Genomic DNA, 12,834 nt, shown 5'->3' on the forward strand with positions numbered 1-12,834 from the left:
TGGTACTTACTCTGGGGGCTGGCCAGTTCCAGTCCTCCAGTCCGATGTGACTCTTGAGGTTTTGCATGGCACTCTTTACAGTGATCCTGGCCCTGGCTAGACCTGCCAACCATGTGACTTGGTAGAGCCAACAAAGTACACTTAGGATGAGTTATTCTGTCATGGTAGGGAGCTCTGTCTGTGTCAGGTCCTGGTACCATGCTATGACTGATTTATTAAATGGTGTGTAAATCACACCAGCATATGATATGACTTTAATCAGAACGTCAGAGAACTGTGTTGTGATTTTTTTAAAGAACAGACTTCATGTGACATCTTCTACTTAGAATACGAGGAGCTATTCAGATAGATCATCTAATGGCAGTGAGGGCTGCCTACATTGCAGAGATTCTCCTACAGAGGACTTCACGAGCTGGGCTCCTGTACTGTCAGAGACTCTGTAAGCATTTTGTGAATGAATCAGAGCCATTTTCTCAAGTGCAGACAGAACATGTGTTTTTGGAACCTTGAGATATCTGCCCCAAATTGCACTTCTTTCATAGCTGCAGAATGTGCAGAATAAAATAATTTGTTTTTTAATGTACAGGGCTGTTCAGGTATGTCCCAGAATAATGATTTGGTGCACATGGAACTTTCCTAAGATTTATCTGCTGGCCTCTAGGATAACCCTGGTGCATTCTGCTGCCTTCTTATCTGGTCCTGTAGATATGAGGCCTTTCATGTAGTGAGCTAATTTGATATTTGGTGAAATGTTGAGACAGCCGTGGTCCCTCTGGATTATACTATGATAAGCACAATGAGTCAGCATTGCCCCGGGGCAAAATCTTACAAGCAAAATGCTGTTCATCCCGAAGCAACGCAAATCTTTCTGCTCCTTCATCCATACAGAAATGGTGGAAAGAATGTACTCACAAGTTCAGCGGGCACACACCGCATTCTGAGGCAGTGTTAATCTTCCCTAGCAGAGTTATTAGATCTGGAAGAGCAGCTGCAGTTGGGACCAGAGCTTGTTTAAATTTGTGATACACCATCATCTTCTGCCAGGCCCTGACTTTTCATTTACATCGAGAACAACGCAACACACGATGCATTAATAGGAATTATCTTCCCTGCAAAGATTAAAGTCTTGGTGTAGGCACTGTTTTCACCATACTCCCATGGAATGATTGTTATTGTTACTGTTATTGTTATTTTCATTATTGTTCCTGAGACTCGGGAATTCTAATTTTCTTTCCTGTCCAGAACCACTCGTTTTACACAGGCTAAAGGATATACATAGCAACTCTACAGCTACCAACCATGTCCATTCCTGATACATATCCACGGGCTCAGAATTAGCCCTTGTCCTACTCCAGAGCCAGTGAATTTAATGCGATCTGGTTCAAGGTATGGACTATATTTGTTATCGGGTTCCCTCCCACTCTGCTGCAAGGGAGGTGTGAATGGTGAAAGTGTAAGTTACCAATACCAAGGTAGAGTTGCTCTCATCAGACCCAGACCAGGAGATCACGGTGGAAGAGGCTCGTGTTTGTCTGACATGAGGTCTATCACAAGGATTTTTCTGAGACCCACAGAAACTCCTGCGTCCTTGTGTTTGATGTTTTGCTTGCCTCACATGCTGTCTCAGTCCCTTGTCTGTTTCTAAAAGTGAACGCAGGACTTGGTAATTTACAAAGAATGAAGGTCATTAAGTTCATGGCTCTGGCAGTGGAAGTTCTAAGGTTGGGGCTCACAGCAGGTGAAAGCTTTACCCCATGAGAAGCTGGTGAAGGTTTCCTGTGTATTCTTTAGAGTCCCAAGTTAACACAGGGCATTGCATGGTGAGATGGAAGCAAAGAGGAGACAAACTGTCTTTTGCAACAGACTCACTTATGAGGTAACTGATTAATCCATTAACCTGTGAATAAGCTAATCCACTCATGAGGGTAGAGTCCTTGTGACCTTATCATCCCTAAAAGATTTCACCTAATAAGGTCCAGTTAATTCCACATTGAAAGGATTAAATTTCAACGTGAGTTTTGATAGGAAACTTCAAAGCACCGCACATGCTTGCTAGTTCAGCATGTCTGCAGCAAGGCTTGCTGAAGGAAACTCACTTGATTGCAAATATTCAAATGAGGTGCTGTCTCCATCAATGTCCTAATGCCAGATCCTGTAAAAAAATTTCCATGACCAATGAACACTGTTTTAGAGCAATATACGTGGGCTTGATTCTCCTTTTTGTTTTAAAAACTATTCCTTTACTTTAACCTCTCAGATGCACCTGTGACTTTTCATAGTTTGTGCCTTACAGATTCAAGTTCTCTATCACTTATTTATCAATAAATTTAACTTTTCCAGGAGCCATGCTATAAGTTATTTTAAATGTACAGAGCCAAGATGACCTTAGGTGCCTAGGAACCAGGGTAGGCTCAGGCTCTCTGCTGAGCAGTCCTTCACCTCAGTGCATGGTAACTTTGGTAAATGATGTCAAGTACCTTTGAGGAAGGACCAGGAAATCATTACTGTTAGCATCCACTTGGTGTTCCAGGTTCTTTTTTTCTGAGAATTCAGTATTCTTTTCAGTCACTGAGTCCAAAAACCGTGCTAACTATTGTGAACTTTATTGGGGAGGTTCCCTGTCTAGGTTGCTTTCTTGTAACTGGGATAAAATATCAGGCACCCACAAATTAAAGAAAAAAGGTTTATTTTAGCTTATAGTTTGTAGAGGTTTCAGTCCATAGTCAGCATACTTCAAGGCAGGGCAGCATGACAGAGGCACTAGGAAAGAGGGAAAGAAGAAACGAAGCAAAGAGCTCAACAGGACAGGTGTATTTCAGAACAAACCTGAAAGGGACCCGTCTGGTGCTGAAGACCAGATCAACTCCTCTCCTACAGGCAATGGGTCCTTCATTGGGTCATGAGTAAGGGGAGTCTAGTGAGAGGAGGTTGTGGCTCCCCACCAGGAACAAGGCTTAGGAGAGCACAAAAATGGAATGGATGTCCAAGGCTGAGGTTAGGGAGCACCAGACATAGTGGTTACTATCAACAGCAGGGCTCATAGGGCTATGAGTACCCAGGTGTAGCTGGGCTGAGAGGGAATGTTTAGAGGGGTCTCTGTTCAGGATAGTGCTTGTCAGATTCCTTCAAAAGGTCATCAGAGAAGAGAAAGTTCATGGATGGACAGACAGGAGGCAGCTTCATTCCATTTTATTCCATCCAGGCTGCAAGCTTATTGGATATTATCACCCACATCTAGTGTATGTCTATCCTCTTGAGTGAACCTACCATCCACTAAACCAATCAAGAAACTAATCCAGTACCAATGCCCATAATCCAGTATCACTCATCCATTATTCACTTGCTCCCAAAAGCCACATCCATGAGCGCCTGAAGCCTTGGCGAAGACATCTAGATACAAGTTGTAACACTGGCGTTCCTCATCCTTGATTTCTTCTGTTTTTACAAACTGAGCTACACTCTGTTGGCTGCCCTGTTATTGGGCCTTAGAAATACCATGTCCTATTAATCATCACTGCAGCTCTATGTTATCCTGACCATCCATTCATTACTATAATTTTTTCACATTCTGTTTCTGATGATCAAATGGATTCCATTATTTCAGAGTCCTGTGACTTGCATTACTGTTATGGAAGCCAGTTCAGTCACACTTCCTCCTGGATTACAGAAAACAACACCACCAAGTTTCTCAGTGATGCAAGGAATTCTCCTACTGCATGATATTTTCCCTTTAATAAGAAAAGTAAACTCTAGGCCCTTCTACTCATCACAATTGACTGAGAATCTTACAAATTTATGCCTCCCTAACACACACTTCTCTGAACATCTGGATCTCCTTTCAACCACTTATGCTTTCCACTTCATTTAATGTGGACTACTGTTGTTCCCAGAATTTCAAGAGCTAGCCTAGCATACCTTTAGCAACATCATCCAGGATCTTTGTCTGATTATGAAATTCCACGTACTGCAAGAATATTTTCTATATTGACAAATTCTTTATTTAACTTAGAGACCACAGCATCACCCCTTTTGGTTTACGAAGTCTGTCTATTCTGCACTATTAGAAGCAGAAAGCTCTTGGAGATTATCACTTGGGAGAGACACAGATCATTTTCTTTCCCATTGCTTTGGTTGGGACTCAGTCATGGAAGTACAGCCCACTGGAAATGAACTTGTTGTAGTATAGTCTAACTTAGTGCCCAGGAAGAATAAACGAACACTGATTTGTGTGAGAAGGTGGCATTATGTGCCATAAAAATAAGAGTCCAATATTTTCAAAAGACACCAGCGGACTATATTTCCCAGAAGACAAAGTAGATAAGTGCATACTTTGTATGCTTTTAAGGTTTTGCTTCTGATCCAAATGTAGTCCTCTAGTGAGGCTCTGTCAGAAAGGAAAAGTTTTCCTAAATAATGTAGGTGTAGGGCTTTGAACCAGGCAAGAACATGTAGCATTTCCATCTCCTTTCTGTTTAAACCAACCTTAACTTGATCTTCTGTATATCCTAATAATCATTTCAAGAGAGAGTGAGTTCAGTAAGAAGGGAGAGCGAGAGAGGAGGAGGCAGAGTGGAGGGAGAAGGGGCTGAGGAGAGAAAGAGAGAATGCATGCAGTCTTGGTAGGTGTCCCATCTCAGTCCTCCAACAAAGTTTATATTCTCCACCACAGAAAATCAAAGGGGACAGAATAAGGAAAAACACAATTGCAGACCACATCTAGAAACTTAAAATTCATTCCTCAATATAGTAAAAGGAAATGCTCTGGAAATAAGATTTAATAAAATATCTCTTACCTTGGCACCAACTTTATGCTTTCAAATGAAGAAGGAATAGATATGAGATCCTTCAATTTGTCAACAGTGTGCCCTCTTTGCTAAAGTAGAAAAAATTATGGTAATTCTGCAACATTTCCATACCTTATAAAAAGGGTTTGCTTTTATGATAATCTAAAAATCGATTGCCTCCAATGTAAGCTCTGTTGTTATGGCTTTAAAAATATGCCCTCGCATCAACAATTTTCAGCAGTGAAAATTCAAGTAGTTAACAAACATTTAAAATGTGAAAATATGCTCTTCTTGCTAGTAGTGTTCTAAACAATGATGACAGTGCAGTAAAAATGGACAGCTTTATGTTAATGCACCTTGGGGTATCGTTAGATATGGGAGAGTCTGCAGTGTATCTCAAGAGTTTCAAAAATGTTCACATCCTTTGAACTGACTTCTCTACCTAGTCATTTATCTTAAGGGGAAAAAATCACAGTGAATACCTTGGAGATTCTGAATTTAAGTAATTATTGGAATCCTGTTTATGTACTTCTTTAAAAAGACAGACTAAGAAGTACATAATTCTAACAGGGCACAAAAACAGAAAGTGTAGATGGAGAAGAGTACATAAAGTTGCACCAGCCAAAATCTCACTCCCCAGAAACACTCGCGTTAACATTTCTCTCTTAGTTATCTGGATGAGTGAGTCCCCAAGTAATAGGAAAAACAGAATTATGAAAAAATAGGACACCGTAAAATAATACTGTGTAATATTTTGAGTGAGAAATTATTCTCAGTTCTATAACATTACAGCATATACATCTGCAACTTATTATTAAAAATCCCATCATGTTCTATCATGTATTCATATCAAAATGTTTTATCCAGTGTTTTGGATATATGGGTTGCTTTTGAGGACTTTTGGTTATACAACAATGAATGAGTATCCACGTACACATTTATGGACATGTTTTTAATTGCATCTACAGAGTAAATTCTTGGAACTGTGATTTTTTAAAGTAACCAATTCTTTGATATACTCTTTATTTATATTCTTTGATATATATTCTCAAAGTCACTTGCAGGGAAGTTGTACCAATTTACAATTTCTCTCTTTATCTGATATACCTACTTTCTTCTGGTTATGCCAGAATGACATGTTTACTATTCTTTAGGTAAAAAGAATTCTTTTCTTTAATACCTTATTTTATTACTAGTATACATAAAAACTATAAATAAATTTTCCATTTATTCCATTATAAAGAAATTTTCGGTTCTTGAATGATCATCTATATATTAAGTATAAATAATTTTGTATCTTTTGTTTTATTATAGATTTGTGAGAGCTTTTTAGATGATCATTATATTTCCTTTATTCCAATATACATATATACTGTGCTATATACATTGTATGTAAATATATGTGTATATGTGAATGCATGTGTGTATATATATATATATATATATATATATATACTTCATTATAAAGCAGCTTTTAAATTCTACAAAACTAAATATATCACAGGATATTTATTTTTCTCGTTCATCAGCAAAATCTTTCAAAATCATGTACATATTCACTTTTATATCCTCTAGCCATTTCCCACTAGCATTCTAAATATTACAGTATTAATGCATTTGCTTCAGAAATAAATTAAGAAGTGGGATTTAACTTACAGCTACCCACTTTTAAGAATGCTATTGAAAATATTCTTTTTCTCTCTAATTATTTTAAAGGTTGCCTTTAATTATATACTAAATTAGAAATATATGAAAATGGTTTAAATACCCCACAGTAAAAGATAACTAAACCAACCTTGTCAAACTATTATAGAGCTATAATTCCATATAATGTTTACAATGAATTTATAATAACAATAGAATGTTTTTATCTTATGATAAGTAAGAAGCAATCTAGGACCAGTAATATAGCTCAGTAGCACATGCCTGCCTGGCAAGCACAAGGTCATGAGTTCAATCCCCAGTACCAAAAAAATAAAAAAATTAAAATTTAAAAAAAGGTAAATTTAAGAAAAAAATTTCAAATATTCTAAAATCTACATTTGGAAGATAAAATTGCATATACATAAGCAATGGTAATCTTTCTATGTTAAAAATACAGCAGGATGGTTCTTGCTTATTTTGGCATTTATGTAAGTTTAAAAAATGTAAGTAAATATATAGTTTTCTTGAAATGGAAATAGTCTTACATTTAAAAAAACTTGATCAGTATACCTTGATATATTCTCTATCTTGAGAGTATGAAGGAAGCATGAATTTGAAACTCTGAGATTTTTGTTTATTTGCAAAAGAATAATCCAGAAGTTTTTAAATCTCATTTACCACTATTAGAGTTTCCGTGCTAACTTGCTCTTTGGGGAGGTGAATTAGTCATCCTACAGGTCAGCACCTTTCAACCTCCTCCTCCACTCGTAACCATGGATCCTAAGGGAGCTCGCTTCCCTTCATTACGGATACCTCCAACGCTTGATGGGGTCAGTTTGCTAGGGAAAATCAATTAGGCACTGTTCCTACAGAGGACTTAAGTTTCCAGAGAGCCTTAAATGAGGCTTGTGTGAAACTGTTCAGAAGACAGCTTCACAGGGGTTTGCATTCTGAGAAATTGTCAGTACTGCAACTTGTATTGATCTGTGTTGAGCAGCAATTCCCTGAAATTACATGAGGTGCTGTACCTGACAATTGTGAGCGTGGCAAAAAACAAATAAAAAGCATAAGACAAAATTCCTCTTAAAAGGAGACACAATGCCATGCTCTACCCAGAAAATGATTACGAGGACAGTCCAAGGTCTTGTGTAGCAAATCGCATGGTACAAGATGTGCTTCTTTTTCTTATCTCTAAGACCCTTTCAGAGCTCACACTCCTGTGAGGAGAAGCGCGGCGGCCACTAAATGCCCACATTTCTTTGGGCCTCCCATTCACTGTTTTCTTAATGTTTCAGGAACACTGAAGATATTTTTTACATCCAAGGAAGGTTTCCTATCCTTCTATAACAGTTATCTTACCATGGTCATGTTCTTGCTCGAAGACACATAGCTACAAAAGTGTACAGATAGAAAACAAAACTAACATTTTTGAGTAAAGATGGTGAGTTGAATGTATTTACCTTTTTCCAAAATGCTGTTGATCAAAGCGAGTTTTTTACACATAAATGCAAAAGATAATTTTTTTAAAAAAGCAGAAAGAACATTAGTAGCAAAATGAAACCCTATGTGCAAATACATGAGAGGTAAATGATAGACTTGAGAGCACCAGGTCACAGGCTGGCAGCCGTGGAATTTGAGCGCTGTAGCAACTCAGGACTGCAGATCCCAGGTAGGGCCAGGAATTGGCTATGCCACTACTTTGAAGGAGGGGCAATGGGGCCCACATTAGGGCAACGGGTCAAATGTCCATTCAGAAATCACCTAAAGGTGAGAAGACTCACAGCCCTCCATGCAAACAGCTCACTACTCCCCTTTCCTGACGAAATGGAAACCTACTTTCTGGAAATGCACGGAGTCTTTGTCATGTGACTGACACAGTGGGAAGAGTCGTGTTACACTGCATGGAAAGGAGGAACGAACACCCGTCTACACAGAGGGACTGAGCATCTTTCTCCCTCAGCTCCCACAGTGCAGTGCTGGCAGCCAGCCTCTGACACTCCAGACAGGAAATCAGTAACAACCTCCCTGGGACTGTGCTGAGCCTAAGAGAAAAGACTTAAGGATATTGACATTGACATATTATCAGCCGAATGACCCAACTACAGCAAGTGAGTGAACCCACAGCCAATAACGCACACAAGTCACCCGCAGAGCCTTTGACCAGATTTCCCTAGTTATAGCTTATGTTTGATAGTTGGTCAGTAAATGAAAATTCCCAATGACGTGTAAGCAAATCTCTCCCCCACATCATCTCTCTCTGTTTCTCTCTCTCTCTCTCTCTCTCTCTCTCTCTCTCTCTCTCTCTCTCTCTCCATATGTGTGTGTTTGTACACGTGTGATTAGCAGTAGGTACTGATATAAAAGTACTTGTCACTAATCACAATCAAACACATTTGAAAGCCAGTGCCCTAGTGTTGATAGTAACCATCACAAAACATGGATTTTTAAAAAGTGGCAGAACCATAATAATTGGAATTTGATTTTAAAACTTATGAACCAAAGTCCCTTACTATACTCAGAAAAACATGATTAGATTAATAAGTATACACTTCCTTTAAAAGAAATAAGCTATAGGCCCAGAAAAGAGCTCTTGGAACTTAAACAGATACAGTAACAATTTCCCATTATGGGAATAACTTGGAAGAATTGTCCTGGAAAGCAAAAGAATATCTACAATTTATTGAATACTTATTAACTACATGCAAATTAAATAATGTAATTCTCACAATAATCTAAAAGGCAGAAATTATTGTTAACATCAATTTATAAATGAGACTAAAACATAGAAAGGTTAAATCATTTACTGGTATTTACACAGATAATAACTGGTAGATCCATGACTTGAACAAATTTTATTGAAATTTTCTCTGGCAGCTCAAAACTGCATTGTTCTTTCTATTCCAATCCTGATTTTTCCAATCTATTAACACCCCTTTAAACATTTTAGAGCTGCTTCAAACCTTGTTTGCAGCTAACACATAAGGACGCTGAGCCACGCATCTCACTATACTAAAAAGATAAAAGATGAATAAACCACTGTTTCATTTCAGTTACAAGTGTGTGCATTCCTTTTACTATACCTTATTGTTGATGGAAGTAACTAATTTTAAACACGTAAATCTCAGACACAGTGGGTGCTCAGAAAATGTGGAAATTGTTTTAGATCAGTAGAATATCCCACATGGCCAAAGCCCAAGACTGCCGTGGAGAGAAGAGCATAGATTACACTTTTCCCCTCTCAAAATTGGCAAGCCCCCTCCACACAGCCCCTCACTGCTCCCCCAAGCCTCAGACCTTGCAGAGCTGACCCTTTTCTTCTTTCCTCTCACACACCGCCCCAAGATGCTCCGAAGAACACGCAGCGATGTCCTTCCCTGCACACCATGGTTGGATGCAAGCTCATGAATTCCTGGCTCTGAGACGCACATTCAGTCCCAGCAGGATTCTGGCTGTGTCGCCACATGGGAGGCCTTCAGTTTCTGGCTGCCTTGAAGGAATCTGCTCCCTCAGTCCATAGCCAACTGCCACTCCTACTTAATCAGGCTTGGCAGGAGGCTAGCCCATCCCCCATCTGGAAAGCTTTCTGCATCTTCTCCTGGTACTCTGCTGGAGATGGAGAGGCTGGAGCTGCATTCTGAGTCTTTTCTTACTCTTTGGAAATAGGATACAATAATAAAGTGGGAAGATGATAATTTGCTCAAAATGTAGCCTTTTAAATGCCATCTAACTAGAGCCCCTAAGAACTCACCACTAGGACCTAGGATGAACTATTCCCTACTACAACTCAGTTTCCCTATCATTAAATGAGCCAAATGAACTAAATCCATGAGGCTAAACTGTTCCTCAGAGCCCCAGAGTATCACTGCAGTATCAAGGTAAGCAGTGGAAGTAGGAGGCTGAGACAGGCTGAGAACACAAGGCTGGGAGACTCACTCCTGTATCAATTTGAGAAACTTCACGGACTATTAGTATAAGGTTTCATCTGTTGGAAAAATTTTCTGCTGTGAAACGAGAAAGAAAAGGAAAATAGCAGGTCTCATGACCTCTTAAATTCTTAGTGTCTTCATTGATTCTACAGTATGTTTGTGGACCTACTATTTCTTAGTTGTTCTGATTTTGAAAAAAAAAAAATTAATCATATAACCTGTGCTAATTAATTGCATTCTCTTGCTCACATCCCTTACTTATATACAAAGTGTGATTTAAAAAAAAAAAAAAGCACAGCAAATGTTTAAATTGAAAAAGTCAATTATAGTAAAACAGGCCTTGTGGATAATTGCCCTGAAAAACTGACCCTTATTTCAACCACACCCACCCATTGTTCCTGCCAATGCAGCAGCTCCGGAATGCTCTTTCCTAAGTGTCTTTGATTATGGTCTTGTGGCTGCCTGCACATTTTGAGTTGATTTAAAGTGTTTCAATTTCATGATCATTTCGTCTTTGGAGAAGAGCCAGAAGTCACACAATGCCAGCTCTGATCAATCAGGTAGAGGAGGACAGTGCCACTATTTTACAGCTCTCCCTTTCTATTGGCTGGATCTCTGCAGCAGCAGTCACCTTAATTTCTTACCATATCTTGTAGTGATGCTAAGGAAAGAAAACTTGCAGAGCTGTTCTGGTAAATGGCAATAATGATGGGATAAGCAAGTCCCCAATAAAGGGAATGTTTTGAGCCAGATTAATAGCAGTGTATCTTTTACCGCAATACATTTTGCTTTAATTTCAATGTTCACTATCCATGTGTAGGCAACGCAGTTTAGGAACAGAAGCCATTCAAAGGGCACTCTCAAAGAAGGGCCATTTACCAAGGTATCAGGACGATTACTTCAATTCCTGGTTACACTCCTTATCAATACCAGATATGTGTCTCAATTGGAGATTTTATAAAGTCACTTCAGGATTCATTGCAAAGGACTGAATTCACAATAAGAAAGAAGTTGAGCCAGAAGAGTCAACAGAAGACTGAGAGGGAGAGATGGAAAGAGCTAGTAGTACAGATCACATGCCCTCTGCAGGCCTGGGAGTGAACAGAAGAAAGGGGGCACTATGATAATTTACACACAAGAAATTGTTCAATGAGGTGAGGTAAACTTTCCAAAGTCCCACAGTAGGTGGCCAGAAGGACCAGGACTGGCATCCAACCCCGAAGCCCCCTCTGCCATCAGTGTGCAGTTTCCATGGCATTCACGTGCGCCATCGTTTCTAAGCCCAGTCTGCCATCTGACTCTGCTGGCTGTCTTCCATGAAGACGTTCGGTAAAATCTTTATTTCAGGGTACCTGGTGGTTCCACTGCTGCCACGCCTCTACTACTTGCGCTACCAAATCCCCTCTTCTGTATTATTATTTTTCCTGAACAGGATCACAATTACCTGTTCTCCAGAGGGAGGGGACTAGAATCAAATCTCACTCTGTCCTAATGCTTCACTCTCCAAAGCAATTTTGTCATCTGCTTTAAATACCTCACATTGGGAGGGTCTTTGGGTAATTTTTCTCATTCCCACTCTGATTATTTCTCTCCAGTTTTCAAATCATCTTATGTCTGAAATAAGGCAATTCCTTCTGTGAAAAAAATCTCACCTCTATTCGTTTTAAGTCCAAAGTTGTTATCTGTAGAAATCATTCCTGTGTGTGCATTTGTACTTTCTTCCAACTTCTAAAGAGTATGAAACTAGGTTTGTCATACAAAGTTATCTGAAAGTACCTATTGTCAAATAAGGACTACATGCCTCTACTATTTTGTTTCAACTAATTCTAATGACAAGGAAAGAGAATCTGGTGGTTGGTTATTTAGTCTAGGTTAGTGATCGGGCCACAGTGCTAGTGAGTGATCTGTCAGTTATAAACAGTTACTGTCTTTATGCACACAGTTCCAGCCAGCAAGGTCTTATGTTTCACCTCCATTGAGCTGGAAATTAAGTTAAAAGTTAGACCCTGGTTTACAGGTAAAACCAAATTGGATTCAAAGGTACATAAGCAGGAGGTTTTATGCCTTATAGTGCTTTCCCAAGTAGAGTTTCAAGTAAAGTACTGAAAGATTACACTGGAAGATCTAGCTCCATTTTGTCTATCTATTTATCTATCTGATTCTAGGTATCCATTTATTCTAGCTAGCTAGCTATTGCATCAACCCATTTTCCATTCCTATAATTAAATGCCCAAGAGTGGTTATCTTATAAACTAGATGGGCTTATTTAGCTCATGGTTTTGGAGGCTGAAAGTCCAAACTGCATGGCACCAATTCTGGCAAAGTTCTTGGAACTGATGGCATCGTGGGGAAGGGTGTAAATAAAAGGGTAAATCACATCGTAAGACAGGAATTCAGGGCTCATGCTTACTGTTCTACAGCAAAAGTCTTCTAAGGACTAAGCAGGGTCCCAGAACACTCAGTCTCTAAGACAGCACTTT

At 39.2% G+C, this 12,834-nt stretch overlaps 1 protein-coding gene across 2 annotated transcripts in view; it reads right to left on the reverse strand.

Annotated features, from left to right (window-relative positions):
- LOC134478152 (uncharacterized) overlaps window positions 1-12,478 on the reverse strand; it is a 157,108-nt gene extending 144,630 nt beyond the window's left edge. For both annotated transcript variants that reach the window (XM_063258513.1, XM_063258511.1), the window contains exon 1: window positions 9,723-12,478. In XM_063258513.1, the coding sequence (XP_063114583.1) occupies window positions 9,723-9,856 (134 nt within the window). In that variant the 5' untranslated portion in view covers window positions 9,857-12,478. The remainder of the gene's footprint in view (window positions 1-9,722) is intronic.
- Between the last annotated feature and the right edge of the window lie 356 nt (window positions 12,479-12,834).

Source organism: Cavia porcellus, unplaced genomic scaffold, assembly GCF_034190915.1.
Source record: "Cavia porcellus strain 051 isolate PalLab524CR breed Dunkin Hartley unplaced genomic scaffold, mCavPor4.1 scaffold_1, whole genome shotgun sequence".
Lineage (NCBI taxonomy): Eukaryota > Metazoa > Chordata > Mammalia > Rodentia > Caviidae > Cavia > Cavia porcellus.